The following is a 19,508-nucleotide window of genomic DNA, read 5'->3' on the forward strand; positions in this document are numbered from 1 at the left end:
CCCCCTCCAAAACGTCCTTACCTTCACCCACCTTAACCCCAGGAATGACTGTCTGCGCAAGAGGAGCATTAGTCATTCTCTCACTTTTTTTACAGCTCGCCAAAATGTACTGTCAGCAATACCTGTAAACCGCACTGCATATGTACGTGCACGGTGAACCGACCGTTTCCCGCTTCTCTCCTCAAGCTGTCATCTCACAGGAAAAAGATCTTTTATCCTTGCTGAGAATCTGGGATTAACATTAATGATGCGTTCACTGGCAAGTGCATCCCTCATTATTCATCATCCTGTGCTAAAATCTTTCAGGGTAGAATGGGCAGGCAAGGATTCCCTGGGATACTCGGTACAGAGGGAGTTAAGGTGAAAAAAAAAAACCCACTTTTATTTATGATTTTTTTTTTTATTGCTTTTTTGGCAAAATACATTGAAGAACATTAAATTCATTATTCTAATCTTTTAAGTAATTGCATATTTCTCTCTGCAGGGAGAGCCCGGCATCACTGGAAAAGTTGGACCCATGGGAGAGAGAGTAAGAAACCCTTGGCGGCTTGGCTGCTTTTTACCAATTCATTAATTCAAACATCTATTAATTCATCCATTCAACATGTTTCAGGGCTTGGTGGGCTTCATTGGACCTGTGGGAGAGGCGGGACTGGCAGGAGAGAAGGTAATAATTTGCGTTTTTGTTTTTCCCATGAATTTATTTCAATAGTCTTTACAAGATCACGTTGAAGAGAAAACACTGGACTTGTGCAATTTTAGGGAGATCGAGGGGAGATGGGCCTTCCTGGACCACCTGGAGAAAAGGGACCAACGGTAAGACAGAATGACAGCTAGAGTGTGGAGGGCTTTCACACTGAGAAAGAATGACGTTTGAGTCTGTTAAAACGTGACCTCAAGATTACATTTCCAAAGAAGGTATCTTGTCTTTGTTAAAAATCCTAAGAAATGGTCATTTTAGATTAAACTGTGTCTGTTATTCCCATGGGAATATAGTGCTGTGAGGGATTAAGCACACATGTACCACAAGAATATGACAGAATATGTTGGGTTTTTTTCCTCAAAGCACAGCTCAGTCGTCACAGTTCAGGCAGCTTTAAACCCTGTATTCTAAGCAGTGGTTTGGCAATTGACAAGAGGGCTTTAACTGGGGAACAGAGCTTGTAATATTCATTCAAATAAAGGTGGAAATAATTCCAGTGAATCCGTTGGGATATTTTACCTCTGTGATGGTATTAATGGTCAGAAAAGTGCTGACAGTCCTGCTGGAAATTTTTCAAAAGAAAACACAAAAATAGAAAGAGGATATTGTTTTTTTTCGGACATCGCTTGATAATTTCTCTACCGTCTGCAGGACCTCTGAGTAATTCCCTCAGTGTTGTGCACTTTCTTTTACCCCAGGGGTGTCAAACATACAGACCGCAGGCCAGAACAGGCCCACCAAAGGAATCCAGTCTGAACCAGTGTAGGATTTTGCAGAGTTTAAACGTTATTACAGTAGCCTTTCTTTATAATGACAGTGGAGTGAGACAGTCACTGGGGAAATGGCCGGTTTATTCCTTGTCAGTGATTGTAGTCCATTATATTAAAAGAAAGGGTAACATTTAGAGATGTTTTTTTTTTTTTTATAGTTTGTTATGCAATGGTTTCACTGGCCTGGCACGCTTGAGATCACATTGGTCTGTATGTGGCCCAGGAACTAAAATTAGTCTGACATCTCTGCTCAGTGGTTAGTACTGTCGCCTCAGGTCCTAAGTTCAAAATGCCATCGAAAATATCACAAGATAAACTCTCCCAAAGGGATTTGACTGAGGTGCCGGCTTAGAGCTCCACACAGTGGCTGCACGCTGCTCTGAATACTGAGGATGCGTTGAGCATTGAGAGGAAGATCAATAAAGGATAACTTAGCTTAACCTGCTCTTTCAAACAGAGTTCGTCGACTCTGTATCGTGTAGGGTCTTTTACGGACTTGTCTACTCACAAGGAAGTTCTGTCTTGGCCAGCTACAAAACAGAAACAGACCCTCTGGAAAAGTCTGCATCATACAATGTGAGGGGAGCTGACCAGCAGACATCTATAGTCACTAACAGAGTGCTCATACTGTAGGCTTCTTTGTTTTATTCCTGCATGACATCACAACCACCTACTGTGCTATAAGTTTGTGTATTGGATAGATTTTTATTGCACTCGGCTGTCTTGAGTAGTTCTGACTGAAGTACTCCCCATTATATAGTTATGCTTTTACAAATGGCCTGGCCAAAAACGAGCTACTATAAAAAAAAAATAAGAGAGAGAGAAAAGCAGCCAAAAGTAGTATGTTTTCCTACATAAAATCATCACCTCATGCTGTCTATTTTCTTTCTGTTCCGCTTTCTCTTTCATCGTTACATAAAACGTATTTTCCAGCGGACAGAGCTTTTCTCCAGATGTATGTTTGAACTACCAATGAGGGTGTGAAAGATGGACAATTTATTGCCTCAAACACATCTCAGTGCAATTTGGAGAATGAGTTTGGCCTTTATGTCAACACCTTTCTGCTTAAATAAACTTGCTTTGTAATAGGTGAAAGTGTCAGAATATCATCATTTTGTGTTGTTTTTGTGTTTTTTCCTGATGTGTATCAGTTGTAATCGATGTACTGAGTTTATGTTTATCTATGTTTGCACACCAGGGTCACCCGGGGGGACCGGGTGAGGCCGGACCTACTGGACCACAAGGAAGACCAGTAAGTCACCATCCTTTTGCATATTTTGCACTTTCTTTTTACTCATTCATAGTTGTATATGATCCTCTCTAATCATAGTGATGACAGTGAGTGGTTACTAACAATAGTAAGTGTCTGTTTCATAGACATTTGAAATATTAATCAATTAACTTTTTCTTATTTTTTTTTTAAGTATTTTACTTTCATTCATTCGTAGATTATATTTTAAGTAATTTTAGTTACCCACATTCTGTAGGTTTCTCTGAGCATTATAAAACCTGGCAGCCTCCCGCCGAATGTGCATTACCCTCCTGTCAGTCAAAAGCCCAACACCTATAACCAATTAGAAGCTTCCCCTGCCCCCCGTTCTTTGCCGTGGCCGGCTTTGACAGAGCGGGCCAATCATTGGTTGAAAGCAGGGGCCACTGAGCCACCAAAACAAATATAAATATGGGGGGTTTGGGGTGCAGCAGGACAGGATTCCAGAGCAGACCCTTTAATTGGTGTGAGTGACAGATCTAACAACAAACCCTATAGTGTGTTCCCGAGGTCAGGCTGCCCTGCAAGGTCAACAGCCAGGGGGCTCTGTGGTCTGTCAGTGTAAACCTTTGTTTTATCTCTGTCCCTCCCCCTTGTTTTCTCTTTATCCCCCATTTTCCTTTGTTTATCAGGGCCCTCCTGGAGCGACTGGGCCAACTGGTACCAGAGGGCCTAAAGGCTTGCGGGTAAGTCGAAAGGTTCACGTAAGTTTAGTTGGGGTTTTTTTTCTTTGCAGCTTAGGTGTTGACTGGCGTTCTGCAGTCACTGTGTCACAGATCCCAGCCTTGAGAACAGATCATAGACTTGGCAGAAGAGTGTGTATATACACCATTTTCTGTTTTGCATATCCTCTGCTGTGTGTTTATAGGAGATCTGTGCTACTGCTTTCAGAGCTGTTTGGTGAATAAGGTGAAGTGATGTGTGGCAGGATCTGAGCTGATGTTATAGATGTTTTAAAGGACGCGGGTGCTTCTGCACACATATGCAGTTTCAAAGTTGAAGAATTAATGTTTCAGCCTTTTTGGGGGGGGGGAGCAAACTCATTGTGAGCACTAGAAGAGCTCTGGTGATGTAAACCAAATGCTCTTTTCTTCATTCCATAGAAATGGAACAATAACTGGTGGTTATGGGAACGAGTCATTGTTAGTCCAACATCACTTCTGTTGTGGTTGGAAAATGGGATCTGGCTTTTGTTGCTCATCTGGAAGCTGCTTGCAGATAAATATAGTAAACTGGGGAAGCAGGGTTTATGTTAATGATTAACTAAGATTGGATTGAATTATTCTGCTTTAATAGCAAACTGACACATCACTCACAAATGCCACTGCTGAGGCTTTATAACATGACCCGTGACTAAGGGAGTAAATCCCATCCATCCATCCATCTTCATCCGCTTTATCCGAGGCCGGGTCGCGGGGGCAGCAGCCTAAGCAAAGAGGCCCAGACCTCCCTCTCCCCAGCCACCTCCTCCAAGGCGTTCCCAGGCCAGCCGAGAGATATAATCTCTCCAGCGTGTCCTGGGTCTGCCCCAGGGACTCCTCCCGGTGGGACATACCTGGAACACCTCACCGGTCACTACGCCCCTACCCATAGGTGAGGGTAGGGGCGTAGATCGACCGGTAAATTGAGAGCTTCGCTTTTACACTCAGCTCCCTCTTCACCACGACGGACCGGTCTAGGTGCATTACTGCAGCTGCAGCCCCAATCCGTCTGTTGATCTCCGGCTCCCTTCTCCCATAACTCGTGAACAAGACCCCGAGATACGTGAACTCCTCCACTTGGGGCAGGAACTCATCCCCGACCCAGAGTGGGCACTCCACCCTTTTCCGGCTGAGAACCATGGCCTCAGATTTGGAGGTGCTGATCCTCATTCCCGCTGCTTCACACTCGGCTGCGAACCGTTCCAGTGCGAGCTGGAGGCCCTCACCCGATGAAGCCAACAGAACCACATCATCTGCAAAAATCAGAGATGAGATTCTGAGGCCACCAAAGCGAAAGCCCTCCGCCACTTGGCTGGGCCTAGAAATCCTGTCCATAAAAATTATGAACAGAACCGGAGACAAAGGGCAGCCCTGGCGGAGCCCATCACCCACCGGGAACGAGTCCGACTTATTGCCAGCAATGCGAACCAAGCTCTTACAACGGTTGTATAGGGATCGAATGGGGAGTAATTCCCCTGTAATTAAATAGAAATTCAATGGATTTTATTTGAAATTACACTAAAAACACTAGAATAAGTAACAATATTTAATTACTGCATAAGCAATTATTAGTAGTGCGCAATTTCATGCTAAGTTTGCAGAAAAAGAAACAATATTTCATCATCTTACATCATGAACACGCTCTACTTATCATGGTGCAGGCCACATTATGGAGTGGATAATCTTGCCTTTTTACATCGCTTTATTTGATATTCATTATGTTGATGTGTATGATGGATGTTGTCTTATTCTATAATTCCATTAAAATGATGGAGCAAAGTCGCAATTACTGTGTAAGCAAAACCTTCAAGCTTCCGAGCAGTTTGCAGGAAAGGAGACGCTCCTTTCCTGCAAACTACATGGAAGTTAAACCACTTCATAATACATATAGTGTGCTTACAATGTAAGGTAGGGAAACATTGTTTGTTTTTCCACAAAATTACCACGAAATGACTTATGCAGTGCATGAGGTTACTTTCCATGAATAATTTCCTTTTCTATGAAATTCCTGAATTTACTTATAACTACTCCTGCACTACCTAAAATTACTTACCGATTACTTAAATTTACTGTTTCTTTGTCTCCTTAAAAACCTACTTGTTGCCCTCCTATTCTTTCCCCCTTGTTCGCCCTTTTTCTCCATTTTTAAAAAAATCTCATTATTAGATTTTTGATATATTTTTTATTTTTTGAAACCTTGTGTAAATACATTAGCATTATAAATGGCACTTGTGAAGTTAATACGTATAAAGTGATAGGAGCAGCGAGTTACATTATTTTACACTGCTTAGTACTCTAGAGGAAGTTAGAGCACCTGTGTTTTTTTTTCTCTGTTACGACCTGTTTAACACTTCCCCAGTGTTGTGGCAACAAACTCTATGCAAATAGACTTCAGATAATTAGCAGACACAGATAATGCCAATAACAACACTGCGATTTCTTCAATTTCAGCGTTGCGGGAACAATAAAAAACACATAAAACCACAGCGTGCTTTCTTGAAAGACGATAACCAGGCAAACAGGGACTAAGACCTGAAATAGTATCTGGATAAATACCATCAAGAGAAATTTCAATCCTCGATAATTGATGTTGCTCATAAAATCTGACATCTGGAAGACCATGAAGCAAATAAATTCTTGAAGTCCCACTTAAACATCTGCTTTCAGGTGCAATAATAATGAATTCTGAGTAAGATAATGAGGACAATTTCTATAATTATGTTTACGGTGAGTTTTACTTCACAGTTGTGAACGTACCCTCAGTTTTAGCCTGTTTTTAGTTTGGGAACTTTTTACTGCTTTGGGTCCAATGAGCCAGCTGGAAAGTGGCGTAAAAAAGCGTTGAGCTTCTTCATCTGAAAAATCTATGGGAGATGGGCCTGGCCACGCTCTAAAATCTCAAGTTGTGTTTTCAGTTATTACTAATGTCAGCAGCTTCCACTGCCAATAAATCTGCCTGCTGCTACATGACTTAGTACGCTGGGTCTTCCAAGACTTCCAAGACTACCTGAGCGTAGCAAGCCAAGAGTTACTCTCTCACAGACTCTGTTAGCAGCTGTGATCTTAAGTGTGCGACCGCAGACGCTCATATCTCACCCCCGCTGTCTAAATGCGCACAAGCTCAGTCCCAGCAACAGTTTTTAAAATAAAAAGCTTTTAGTGTATTCAGCATTCACCACGTTTAATGAAGCAAGTAAACACAAACTGATTGGCACGATGAAGTCCGAGCTGACACAAGCAATTTAATGTTCCCGTTGGACAGAAGAAAATGAAGTAAGGCTGTTTTGTAACAGCTCTGTATCAAAGACTTTGTCACGCTTGGATAAAGCATCTTAGTGTGAAATGAGACTGCATACAACTACCATTTGAACAGCATATGTGTTTTAGATTTTCCCTACTTGGATTGAAGCACGAGGCCTTGTGAACTGTGACATCTGGCTCTGCAGAGACTGTTTTCTGACATGCATATATTGTGGGGGGAAAAAAGAGGGAGATAAAACTGCACGCCAACATCAGCCTGTAGGGCGCTAGTGCCACTGCTGTCGTTTTCTGTGTCTGTTTTTATTTTCTAGTTTAAAAAAAGAAGAAAAACTCCAGTAAAACTTGCGGATGTCAGCCACAAGGACAGTAAAACTTGCGGATGTCAGCCACAAGGAGTCACCCAATCACGTTTTGTGTCTAATAACTCCTCATGACTTCTAATCACTAGAAATCCTCTGCTAATGTTTTCCATACTGAAGAGTCATCATCCCTCCCTCTTGGCACCATCCAAGACGGCCAGTTCATATAGATGCTGACTCTCTTGATGTGGTTAATCAAGTTTTAGGCATAAATATGTTTTCTTTGCCTAGATAGAATAAAATATTTTCCGTACATGTCAGCTAATTAGTCTATGTAAACGTAACCAGTGGGTAGCAGGTACCCCAGACAGGAATGTTAATGAGCGGTGCTCATCCAGCTCCATGTATAATAGGCTTATAGCACTTCAGCTAGCGTTGTTCTGCATGGGCCAAACTCCCACTGTGCCCAGTCATCAATCACTCTCACAACAAGGCCTCCTTTGTGGGGCTGTCATGTTATAGGCTTTTTGATTTCCACTCTAAAATATTTCAATTATCCTGAGAAAGGGGCAGTTAAACGCTCACTCTTTATAGCCACCGAGATCCGATCAGATCCGACTGACCCGTGTGGTGTCACACAGTCACAGTCAGTGAGCATCTTCTCGATGTTAGTGAGCCAGTATCTTCCACAGCGCTGACAACAGATATGGTTTGGATGCAGGTGCAGAGCAGATGGACTGCGCTGGTATACTGCCTGGTTCCTATTTATTTTCACTACTCACAGGACTAGCAGACCTTTTAGTGGATTTACAATGATTATTTGACAGGTGGATACAAGTAAAGTAAAGAGACAGCTGTTCTAAAAATGTGTGTGTTTAAGTGTGAGCAGTATGCATATGTGCATGCCCTGACTTGTAATTGAAATAGTTTTACATGAAGCCTCTGTGCACATGTACATACACAAGCACACAGATATATTTATTTTTGATATTTCCCTGATAAATGCAGGACACTGTAAGTGTTGGTGTCAAAGTGTACAGAGATGTTTGTTTACAGTATGTTGTGGCTTTCTGGCAGTATTACAGTGACCTCTGTTGGTGGAGTGACAGCTGTCTTGTGTTTCAGGGAGCGAAAGGGCCTGACGGTCCAGCTGGAGAGATTGGATTAGAGGGCAAGAAGGTAAGGACGCTGGGATATACAACGATCAGCACAAAAAATAGCTACACATCTTCTTTTTTCCATTCTGAAACCTGGAAATATGAAATAAACTGATGTGTCTGGACAGTTGCTAGCGCTCATCCTTCTTCCTTTCTGCAGGGTCCTGATGGTCCTCCAGGAAAATTAGGTTTCCCTGGACCGCAGGTAAAGCTCCTGCGGTACCTTTCTGATTTTCCACTTCTTCCTCTCATGTACTTTTTTGGTGCTTATGTTCCTCCCGAGGAGTGAGACATCAGCATAATTTAGAGGACATACATGATACCGACAGTGTGGAGACCCACAGTCTGTGGCCTAGATTTACATATATGACAACTTATTGTTCATTTTATTTGATTTTTTTTGTTTTGTTTTGAGACTTTGAGACTTATCTGAGCAGCTGTTGCAGTACCTTGTAGTGATCTTTATTTATAGAGATGGTTGTAAATGCTACATCATAGGAATCAGTGTAATAGATTTCACAAAGATACACTTGTTTGTATGGATAGACAGGCAAATAACATATCGTATGTGTTATTACATCATACGTTTATAAATATGCACTGTAGAACCGTTTTGTTTTAATTCTTTTTTTTTATGTCTTTCCAGGGAAAGCAAGGAGAACCAGGAGAAACCGGACCTAAAGGATTTTCTGTAAGTTCATTATAATCATACATGTGAATGTTGAACAAATACAACTGAGGAAGGTTAGATGATGTCATGAAACTCCACTCTCTCTATTTTATAGTTGCTGATGTCATTTTCTGAATATACTGTATCTGACATCACACCTGAAATGCAGTGCCATTCTTTTGATTTTTAAATGTGATTTTTCAATTTTCAGGGTATCCAGGGGCCTTCTGGATCTCCAGGGGACAAGGGAATAGCGGGCGAGCCAGTATGAACCTCTTCCATCTTCTCAAATATGTCTCTTGTATTCCTTCATCATCTTTATACCTTTCCTGTTTTGATATCTCCGACCATCCACAGTCTCTTTCCTTCCTTTTCAGTCTTTTGCCGTATTTTCATTGCAGCTCATCAAACTTCCTCTCCCTTCTTCTGAGAGTTTTAATATTAATAATTCTTTTTGGTAGAGTAGTTCACTCTGCCCAGCCCTGTTAGCTCCCATAAGCCAGGAGCTAGTTTATGAGACATTTTTGAGTGCCTATTAAAAATATATTCGCCTGTATTAAATGTTTCCTCTGGCGCAGCCAGAGAATTGTCTCATTCTTTGCACATCTGTTCTGTAGTGACAAAAAACAAGATTGATCTTTGAAAAAGAAACTCCGCATTTATAGAAGCGCTAAACTGCTGAACTTGCAGGGAAGTAGACGTGATTGCTATTGCTATAATAGATCCAGTCTTTACTTTAAAAGATTTGCTCTCCTTCTTGTGGCTTTGTTTTATTGAACAGCGGGACAGGCAGAGCACAAATAGAGGCTCAGAAATGTGTCTGTTTGCATGCATACTGACTTTCCCACAGCAGCATTGGAGACCCCATTCCTCTTTGTTTTCATTAATATGACAGAGTTACAGGCTGATATTCTCCTGTTTACTGTTTAAGTAGAAAATTGATCACTAACATAATGTCTCTTGCTGTATACTTCACAGAGCAGGGAAAAATCGTATTTTCCATTCATTCTTCATAATTATGTTTCTTGTGCTGCAGTCTTGTAGCTAGAAGGTCTGCAATGTACCCTGATATTATTTATGAAGTTTTTGTGCCAAAGCATCAGCATTTAAGTAGCTGGATCAGTGACACAATTAGTCTTTGCATTCAGAGCCAAACTGGGTACTGCAAGCTTGCTGATTTATCAGCCACTGGCACACTCACAGTAAACATCAGCCAGAGGTTCCTTTTTCTTTTTCTTTCTGTGCACATGACAATCTAGTTGATTTTAATTAGGCTGAAACATCTCTATTTCTCTTGTCATTTAGGGACCGGCAGGGCCACGTGGGACTATCGGACCTTTGGGAGAGACTGGTCAAAAGGTGAGAGACCTCGCTTACAGACAAGCGTGGATTCATATTCCACATGCAAAAGGTCACGCTATTTATTTGCATGCACAAAAAGGGTGTTGTGAAAACTAAATGAATAAATATGTGGCATCTGTTCCTCATCCTACCCCAGTAGATCAATAACGCTCTTTAATTTAACCAATCTGTCCGATTTAATCAGTCAGCTACATAACAAAGGGGTCTTTTTTTCCCCCTCTCTCTCGCCTCTCTCTTTTGCCAATACATACACAAAAGTTGAGATATTATTCATATGAAATGTCAAAGAGTCATCTGCTGTTTTCAAGGGTCCTCCAGGAAAAGTGGGTGAACCAGGACTGCCAGGGGAGCCAGGGGAGAAGGTGAGAGAATAATATTGTTGTAGTTTTAGCTGGGCGTGCTCTATGTTTTTACTCTGTAGTGGTAAACAGGATATCAAAGTTTAAGAGCTATCTGTGTTTATGTGTCAGGGAGCCATTGGACTTCCTGGGAATATCGGAGAGCAGGGACTAATAGGACAGCGGGTATGTTTATCTGAATTATGCTGTACAGTCTTCTTTGTTCTTGTTTCTTTCATAAGCATAATATATTTGTGTGTGTGTGTGTGTGTGTGTGTGTGTGTGTGTGTGTGTGTGTGTGTGTGTGTGTGCGCGCGTGCGCGCAGGGAGAGCCAGGTCTAGAGGGAGAAGCTGGTCCGGCTGGTCCTGATGGAACCAAGGTGAGATGTTTTTTCCCTTTCGTGATGTAACTGTCCTCCATGCTGTATTCCAAACCAAAGCATTAGTTTTGGTGTGTAAGAGTGCCGCTGTCCATCGTGCACCATTAGGGGGAAAAAGGTGACATGGGTCAGGAGGGTGACAAAGGAGAAAAAGGTGAAACCGGACAAAAGGGAAAGGAGGGCCCCCCTGGAAGTCCTGGATTCACTGGTGTCAGGGTAAGTCACCTGTCTTTCTTTTAAAATTCATACACACACGCACAGACTTTTAAACCTCACTCTAAACCTTTTGTCATGGTAGGGTCCAGAAGGGAAGCCTGGCAAAATTGGGGAACAAGGCAAACCAGGGTCAAAGGTGCTAGCATCAAATAACCTAACAAGTATTCACAAATAATAACAAATACACAAATGCTGTGTGCTCAGGTATATTCTAACTCTTCTTATCCTGTATGTTTAGGGTGCCAAAGGTAATCAAGGTCACCTCGGGGAGACTGGGTCAGTGGGGAAGACTGGACCGCCAGGTTTTGTTGGGCCAAAGGGTTCCAGAGGAACTATTGGTCATGTGGTAAGGTGGAATAGTAATGATGTAAATCACAAGCACTTTGCGTAATAATCCTTTAATAGATAAAACAATTGAAGATGCAACACTTGTATTCTATAGGGAGCTCCCGGTCGAATGGGTCAACAGGGGGAGCCTGGTCTTGCAGGTTATGAGGTAAGATTGTTTTGTTAAGGTTATACATCAGAGTCAGCACAATGAAGCATTTGTTATAGTTAGTTTAGATAATATGACTTTTTGCGACTTTCTTTACAGGGCCATCAGGGACCTCAAGGCCCCATAGGGCCTCAGGGACCAAAAGGTGAAAAGGTACGCATTGCTCACTTTACGTGGCGTGTTTCTCTTACTCTTTCACTGTATCATAGGCCAAATCCTTATTGTGCCCCTGGAATAAGCTGAATATGTAACACTCAGGGGGCATTTCAAAAAAGCTTAAATCATCAAGAAAGTTTGTATTACTCGAAAACATTTGGGTAAAATTTTTCTTACTTTTATGCTTAGGGCGAACAAGGGGATGATGGGAAGGTAGAGGGTCCTCCTGGTCCTCCGGGTGACATGGTAAGTCACACCCAACTTACTTTCCTTTCTCTTTCTCGTGTTTGTCTTTTATACAGTTGCAGAAATTGTGTCATTTTCAGTTTATTAATAGACTTTGTATCTTATCAGGGACCTCCAGGGGACAGAGGAGAAAGAGGGGAGCCAGGAGATCCTGGGTACAAAGTGAGGACTGTCCTTCCACTTGATTTTTTATAATATTAATTTGTGATTATCTGTTTTATAATCTGTTGTTATGTTTTAGGGGCAAATTGGTGTGGATGGTGAGCGAGGTAGACCCGGTGCTCCCGGACTGCCAGTAAGTGCCAAAACTTGTGATTTTCAGGCATACAAACACCAGGGACAGTCACCTGGTTTGTCTTTACATGCTTTCATTAACACAGTTATCAATTTCAGGGACATCCTGGACCTCAAGGACAGCAAGGACCCAAAGGGGGCAAAGGAGATCAAGTAAGGATGGGAAACAAAAATGATGATGTGTGTGGGGTTCAAGGTTCTCAGCGATATGTTACAGTTGGTCTACAGCTTGGGAAATGGTCCAGTCTGCATAATGGGTCCTTTGACATACAAAGCTAATATAGAATGCAACTATCAATGTACAATTTTTAAATGACATATTTGTAACATTTTGGCACTTTGGTGTAGGGAGGTGGTAGGATGGAGTACTTACTCCATTACTGGAATAAATAATGTGAAAAGTTTTGCCATTAAAAATATTTATAGGATGCTAGTTCAGTGCATAAAAAGTAATTACCTCATATAAATGCGCATCATATTAACTCTATTTATATAGAGACATAAATAGCTGCAAAAGGATCAGCAGGTTTCTGCAAAAGTTGAAAAATGAGCTGATGTTGTGCATGATCAGAAAAATTTACCAAAGAGTACAGCACTGTGCAATGTGGGCTAACAACAAAAGATCATCCCAGTAAGCATTTAATATTACCAGAGATGTGTTTTAAAAATGTCAGTACACACCTTTAATAATCAATACCTGTTCAGTAACTGCACACTTAAAACTTTCTATCTATCATTCTTAAGGGTCAGAAAGGCAAACAGGGTCAGCCAGGACCAAAAGGAGCCAGAGGACCAGAAGTAAGTGACTTGTTTTCATACACCCACAGCAGGTTCATTTAGTGTTTAATTAAAAAGAAACATTTTTGCAAATTATCTGTCTAGAAAAAATGTGTTTTCGGTAAAATGGATTGTCTTCATTGTCAAGTAAAATGAGCTTAAATGATGCATTTCACAGGATTTGCTGTAGTTATTTGATGAGCCTGCTCTGCTCTGTAGGGTGTAGGTGGTCCTCCTGGTCCTAGAGGCGTGGTGGGCCGAGAAGGTCAGGAGGGTGTACCCGGGGTGGATGGAGTCCCAGGAAAAGATGGCAGTAAAGGAATCCCGGTGAGATGATCAAGGAAATCATATTATTCATTTCATTAGTGGCCATTAAATCCTGTTTCCATCCAGGAAATGAGTTTCACAGATGCGAAACAGCCTGATGAATTTGCTTTTGAATTTTGTCTTCTTAATGCCAGGATAAAACCTTGTTTATTTTATCAGCTCAGTTAAACATGTTCTTCTTCCTCATTTTACCTTCTCAAAATGAATCTAGGGAGAGCATGGTGATGATGGGGAGGCTGGTCTTCCTGGAAAAGCTGGCTTGCGTGGTAAAACTGGCGTTCCAGGACTCCCAGGAGATCAGGGAGCTTTTGGACCAAAGGTAGGAGGGATGTTCTTTTCAATTAGCAATAGCTACCTCAAATAAGGAATATACTAGTACAATTTACTGTGTGAATGTGTGAATGAATGTGAGTGCGAATGGTTGTCTGTCCCTGTGTGTTGGCTCTGTGACAGACTGGCGACCTGTCCAGGGTGTACCTCGCCTCTTGCCCTATGACAGCTGGGATAGGCTCCAACACCCCCCGCGACCCTGAAAAGGATAAGCGGAAGTGAATGGATGGATGGAATATACTATACTAGTACAGTATGACAGCCTTAATAAAAATGCAGTCATTCATCCTTTCAGGGTGAGCGGGGTCTTCCGGGTCAGAGTGGACCTCCTGGAAAAAGAGGCTTCAAAGGTGGAATGGGATTGCCAGGGCCACAGGGCGACAAAGGACCTAAAGGACAACCTGTGAGTGTCAGCAACAGATACAGTAGTATGCATAACAAGGAGTAGATGTTGAGTTATATTTAATTTTCCTTTTAAATTAATTCTTCATTAAATTCTCACTCAGGGTGACACAGGAGAGTCAGGTTTTCCAGGAGTTCTGGGAGTTTTTGGACCAAGGGTACGTGTACAACAAAACACTAATAAAATTTTCCACACATATTTGAGGCAGTTCATTTACAGTACACAGTCATTATTATCTAGATGAGGACAGAATAGTGCAGGTAACTTAGACAACACGTGACAATGACATTGATTAAGACAGGAAGAGAATGAAAAGGAGGAGCTCAGATGGGGGTGGGTTACAAAGCGGCTTGCAGTTGCACAGCAAATGCAAACTCAAGCAGCATAAACAGTACGCCCTTTATGATAATTCCTAATTGAAATCATTGAAGGGTAAGCCATCATCTGATCTGCCAGGACTTCAGCTGAACTTGACTTGGTGCCCTGTGTGAACTAACACTACACTTGATTTGTTGTTCAGGTCTAGACCAGATGTTGCAACTCCTGGCCCTGACTAAGCTGAAATTGTTGGTGCTTGCACAAGTTTGTGTTGTGTACTATTATAAACCTATAAATCACATTTTATACAAATGTCAAATAAAGACTGATGTGTGACTAATCATGTGACATGGCGGGGAAGACCACTATAGCTCATTTTTCCTAAATTCAATTCAATATTGAAGCCATCAGAGCTTATCCAGTGTTCCGAGATGAAGCAAAATCTATAGTCAGAGATAGGTTAGTGTAAACATATGTTTTAGGCCAAACTGACAAAGTGTGTAATGGCTGTGTGTAAATATGTATCACTTTCAGGGGCCTCCAGGAGACTTTGGGCCAAAGGGCATAAGAGGGCCAAAAGGGCCCCAAGGATCAGTGGTAAGTAACGTGATGATTTAGATCATTCTGATAAAAAGCTCTGGAATGCTCATTCTTTTTTTTTTTCTCCTTTAGGGTAGACGAGGAATTGTTGGTCCCGTAGGAATTATTGGTCCCAATGGAAGAGCAGTACGTTTTGTACATGACAGAAGCTTTGACATTTCTCTGCGCTGATGTCTTTCAGCATACTCACTGGTTTATGTACACTTTACAGGGTTCTCGAGGACAGAAAGGCAATCGTGGCGAGACTGTGAGTTTTCGTTGTCTTTTATCATATCTATCACTTGTTTTTTTTCCCATTTGTTTACATTAAGAGTGCAAAAAGCAGAGTTGATTGCAAAATTCTGGCTAAAAATATGTTTTTCTCTCTCTGAACAGGGAGCTCAAGGTCCAAGGGTATGTTTGCACAGCATCGTCTTTCCCTCCTGTTACAATGGATTTTAATTTTACTGTGGTGACTTGAATGACAAAAAGTTAATATAAAAATTATGTTCTCTTCCCTGTTAGGGATCTCCTGGACCTCGTGGACCACCTGGACGTCCAGTACGTTTTCTTTCCCTCAGCGTTTAACCAAATATTATTTTCCAGCGTGCATGACACATGCAAGCCTAATGCCTAATGCCTGTTTTTTATTTCCTTTAGGGTCCTCCAGGTGTCCCTCTGTCATTTGTAAGACATGTTATACTTGCTGGTTTCATTACACCCAATATGTGTTAGAAGATACAATGTCACTGATTAAATTCAAACTGGGTTTTTTTTTATGTAGAAAGAAGATGGTGTATTGTTTATGGATTTACCCACCCCACTCAGGACTGAGGTTAGTGGAAAATGCTGATAGTGTTTCCCCATTGTTATACTTTATAATCTGTTGACAACTTAAAAGACTCTTGTGTTTTTAGAATAAGCCTGTGATGGACCTGCCGATGCTGGACCAAGGTGCAGAGATCTTCAAGACCCTCCACTACCTCAGTAACCTGATCCAGAGCCTGAAGAACCCACTGGGCACTCGGACCAACCCTGCCCGTATCTGCAGGGACCTGCACAGCTGTGAACAGAAGTTAAATGATGGTGAGAATGGTGTGCACGGCACAGAGGGTGAACAGTTTTGTGTATAGATAGTCGAATGATCCTAAAACATGTTTTTATTTTCAGGCACGTACTGGATTGACCCCAACCTGGGTTGCATGTCAGACACAATGGAAGTCACCTGCAACTTTACCGGAGGTGGACAGACTTGCCTGAAACCATTAACAGTGTCCAAAGTATGCATGAGATAGTGATATCCCCCAGTTTCCACAAAATTATAAAATCTTTAGAAAGGTTACACATAAAACAAACTTGTTAACCATCTCCTTTTCTCTAGCCAACAGTCAGTGTTGGTCGTGTTCAGATGAACTTCCTCCACCTGCTGAGCTCAGAGGCCGTGCAGCACATCATCATCCACTGCCTGGATGTCTCTATTTGGAGGTCAGCTGAGGATCAGCCTGTTGAACAGGGGTCTGTGAAATTCAAGGCCTGGAGTGGGGAGGTGTTTGAGGTGGGAGGAGAGTTGGAGCCAGAAGTCTTGGAGGATTCCTGCTGGGTAAGACTGAGATCCAGTTATCTTGTTTATTACATGTTATATCGTTACTGAATTTCAAGCATTCAAAGCATACCAAAAACTGTGGGTATAAAAAAGTTGCTCTAATTCTGATATTTTCAATATTTCAGATAAAAGATGGGCGCTGGCACCAGACCCATTTTGTGTTCCACTCCCTAGACCCCACACTCCTCCCTGTGGTTGACATTTACAACCTGCCAAAAGCTAGTCCCGGCTCTCATTACCACCTGGAAGTGAGCCCTGTTTGCTTCCTGTGAGACTGTGTCTTCAGAGCAAAGACGGATGGAACAAGATACATTCGCATAGGTGGAGAATGGCGCAGTCTCCCAACCAACCAAACCATGTCCAAACCGTGGCCAAACACTGTCCAAGCAAGAAGATGCCACCAACCCCCAAACAGATCCTGCTTCGCTCTGCCAAACTCCCTGGACTGCAAACACAGAGGGAGGAAGCACAGGGACCTCGGGCTGGAGCCGGGGGCAAAGAAGGGCTGAGAAAGAACAGGGCAGTTCTCGCACTACAACCTTCTTCAGGCTCTTCGAAAAGGATCTTCTCATATACGCTTACTTGGAGAAAATAAAGGCGCTATGCCACAAAATCTCTCCAGAACATTTCTAAGTGAAGGGAGACAAAGGCCAAGTTAATCAGTGGACATTATAGTAACTTATTTTTGTATACAGTCTGTATACTGAGCGTACTTTTGGGGGAGAAATACCAGAAATTTATTTCTGCTAGAAGAAAAGAATTAAAGTAATCCGGATTAGTTCAATGTACATATTTATATATATGCTTATAATTAACTTTTATACCTGTATATCTTATGTAAATTAATAATAATAGTAATAATAATAATAATAATAATAATATTCTTTAAGTGCAATAGAAAACGAGAAGATAATTTGGTGTTTTAAATCTATATGGAAGGATTTGTCAGGGGTGCCTTTTTTTTTTTTGCCTTTGGTGCTCATCTTCTCGTGATCCGGCATAGGTGAATCAATCCAGAGGGAGAGTTGTTTGCTTAAATTGAGCAGAAGTCACATTTATATTTGTTTTACTCCATTGGGAGATTTCCCTGATGTGGGAAACAGCCAGTGGCACACAGTCAGCCCTCAGTAAATTACATCCAAAGCCACAAGCCAATACCTATCCACAGGGGGTATATTAAATACTTACTAGACCAGATGCCACTGATGATTAGGGAGAATTTAGATGGAGATTAGGGGTCAGGTTTAGGGAGACTATGGAGCTCAGGTTCTCAGTAGTGTTTCTCTAACTGTGGAGTGTCCTTGCTTCTTTATTTATCATTTACAGTAAAAGGTAGGTGTTCTTTTTAAATCAACATCAGTCATAAACCTCTCCTACCCCACCTATACAGCAATCTTTAGAGGGGAACTGAGCCACATGAGAGAGTAGTGTGAATACAGGAATCCAAATCAACCTCCATTTCTAAGCCTGTCGTCGCTCTACTGCCTGGTGCTAGGTAAACTGTTTAAGGTGCTAGCCATAGTGTTGTATTTACACCACTGTGCAAAAACATCCCAATGTTTATAGTGTTTGCATGCTTAAACAAATCAAAAAATAATATAATGCACTATAATAGCGATATCCCATCTAGCACTACAGAATTCCCATAAAGTCAGTCATCTGTCATTTATGTAAATGTGTTCAGTGCTGCAATTGTAGGTGTATTAGAGAGCTTATTACTGAAAAAAACCCAAAAACATTTCTGCTTTTGCATGCCCGCATAAATCTCAGCATTTGAAGTATTTTTTAAGGCTAAAATTGTTTTCTCTGTACAAAGCCCCTTCTCTCCCACAGCTGTATGTATTAAGTGTAGAGACACACTAGTGGAGATAGTTTTTACTAAATGATAATAATATTAATTAAAAAAAACATTTCTTTGATGTAGCTGGACACAAATGTGTATAATTGTGTAAACCTCGCTGTATACAATGGATCCCCTCTTGCTAATTTAATGTTATTTAATGTTGTTAATGTGGTTGCTGACTGAAGCAAGTTTCTGTTGGTTGAAGCAATACTACTCTTTCTGACAACTTTCGAAAAATCAGTTATCCCAACTGGTCTTGGAGTTTATAGATTTGTTTTATGTGTAAATTTGGGACTCCAGAGAACAAATTTATTGCAATGTTAATTCTTTTATTTTTGTAACTTTTTTTTCCGTTATGTTCCTCTATGATAATCAAACATGTACTGTACCAGGATTGTGCTATACTATCACTTGTGTTTTTAAAGAAATTATGCAAATATGTGAATTTTATTTTCCTTTTCCTTTTGTAAATCTGTTGTAGACATTTCAAGAAGCTAAGAATACCTCACAATTTTACGCAGGACTTGGACAAACGGTTTTTTCTTGCCTTTATAATTCAAATCTGTTTCGGAAATATCAGCCAAATGCAGCGAGTAAGTCCTCCAACTCTGAACAAGACGGTTTCTGTTGCCTTCATCGTTTCTCTGTCTACTCTTTAGTCATTGTTCGGTGTCCATTTGTTAAATAAATACTTTTAATTTGTGTCTGGATTTTTACTTTAACCATTGGCCATAAGCTGTGATGCAAAACATATTTTACTTATTTACCAACCTAACAAAGTTGCAAAAATGTGTGGCTTTGACATACAGTAAACAATATCGACACTATATCATCAATCTATATGTGCTGAACTATAAGGACACAAAGGCTTTTCGGGCCACTGGTTGCACAACTTAGCTATAATTAAACACATAGAGCGTTTCGACATTGCAATATGACTCCAGACGGGTGTAACTTTTTCCACAAGGTGACACCGTGGTGAGTTGATTCATCGCTCACACCTGAGTAG

At 41.3% G+C, this 19,508-nt stretch overlaps 1 protein-coding gene across 1 annotated transcript in view; it reads left to right on the forward strand.

The window, feature by feature from the left end:
- col27a1a (collagen, type XXVII, alpha 1a) overlaps positions 1–19,201 on the forward strand; it is a 65,809-nt gene extending 46,608 nt beyond the window's left edge. The window contains exons 23-61 of the mRNA XM_005917263.3: positions 307–360; positions 485–529; positions 614–667; positions 763–816; positions 2,672–2,725; positions 3,376–3,429; positions 8,130–8,183; positions 8,322–8,366; positions 8,808–8,852; positions 9,043–9,096; positions 10,137–10,190; positions 10,502–10,555; positions 10,664–10,717; positions 10,858–10,911; positions 11,020–11,127; positions 11,210–11,263; positions 11,366–11,473; positions 11,570–11,623; positions 11,723–11,776; positions 11,969–12,025; positions 12,134–12,187; positions 12,267–12,320; positions 12,419–12,472; positions 13,064–13,117; positions 13,316–13,423; positions 13,635–13,742; positions 14,049–14,156; positions 14,260–14,313; positions 15,009–15,071; positions 15,147–15,200; positions 15,286–15,321; positions 15,450–15,467; positions 15,579–15,614; positions 15,714–15,740; positions 15,838–15,888; positions 15,971–16,139; positions 16,224–16,333; positions 16,435–16,653; positions 16,782–19,201. Of these exons, the coding sequence (XP_005917325.1) occupies positions 307–360; positions 485–529; positions 614–667; positions 763–816; positions 2,672–2,725; positions 3,376–3,429; positions 8,130–8,183; positions 8,322–8,366; positions 8,808–8,852; positions 9,043–9,096; positions 10,137–10,190; positions 10,502–10,555; positions 10,664–10,717; positions 10,858–10,911; positions 11,020–11,127; positions 11,210–11,263; positions 11,366–11,473; positions 11,570–11,623; positions 11,723–11,776; positions 11,969–12,025; positions 12,134–12,187; positions 12,267–12,320; positions 12,419–12,472; positions 13,064–13,117; positions 13,316–13,423; positions 13,635–13,742; positions 14,049–14,156; positions 14,260–14,313; positions 15,009–15,071; positions 15,147–15,200; positions 15,286–15,321; positions 15,450–15,467; positions 15,579–15,614; positions 15,714–15,740; positions 15,838–15,888; positions 15,971–16,139; positions 16,224–16,333; positions 16,435–16,653; positions 16,782–16,928 (2,688 nt within the window). The 3' untranslated portion in view covers positions 16,929–19,201. The remainder of the gene's footprint in view (positions 1–306; positions 361–484; positions 530–613; positions 668–762; positions 817–2,671; positions 2,726–3,375; positions 3,430–8,129; positions 8,184–8,321; positions 8,367–8,807; positions 8,853–9,042; positions 9,097–10,136; positions 10,191–10,501; positions 10,556–10,663; positions 10,718–10,857; positions 10,912–11,019; positions 11,128–11,209; positions 11,264–11,365; positions 11,474–11,569; positions 11,624–11,722; positions 11,777–11,968; positions 12,026–12,133; positions 12,188–12,266; positions 12,321–12,418; positions 12,473–13,063; positions 13,118–13,315; positions 13,424–13,634; positions 13,743–14,048; positions 14,157–14,259; positions 14,314–15,008; positions 15,072–15,146; positions 15,201–15,285; positions 15,322–15,449; positions 15,468–15,578; positions 15,615–15,713; positions 15,741–15,837; positions 15,889–15,970; positions 16,140–16,223; positions 16,334–16,434; positions 16,654–16,781) is intronic.
- The last annotated feature ends 307 nt before the right edge of the window (positions 19,202–19,508 follow it).

Source organism: Haplochromis burtoni, unplaced genomic scaffold, assembly GCF_018398535.1.
Source record: "Haplochromis burtoni strain Fernald_Lab_line unplaced genomic scaffold, NCSU_Asbu1 Contig_23, whole genome shotgun sequence".
Taxonomy (NCBI): domain Eukaryota; kingdom Metazoa; phylum Chordata; class Actinopteri; order Cichliformes; family Cichlidae; genus Haplochromis; species Haplochromis burtoni.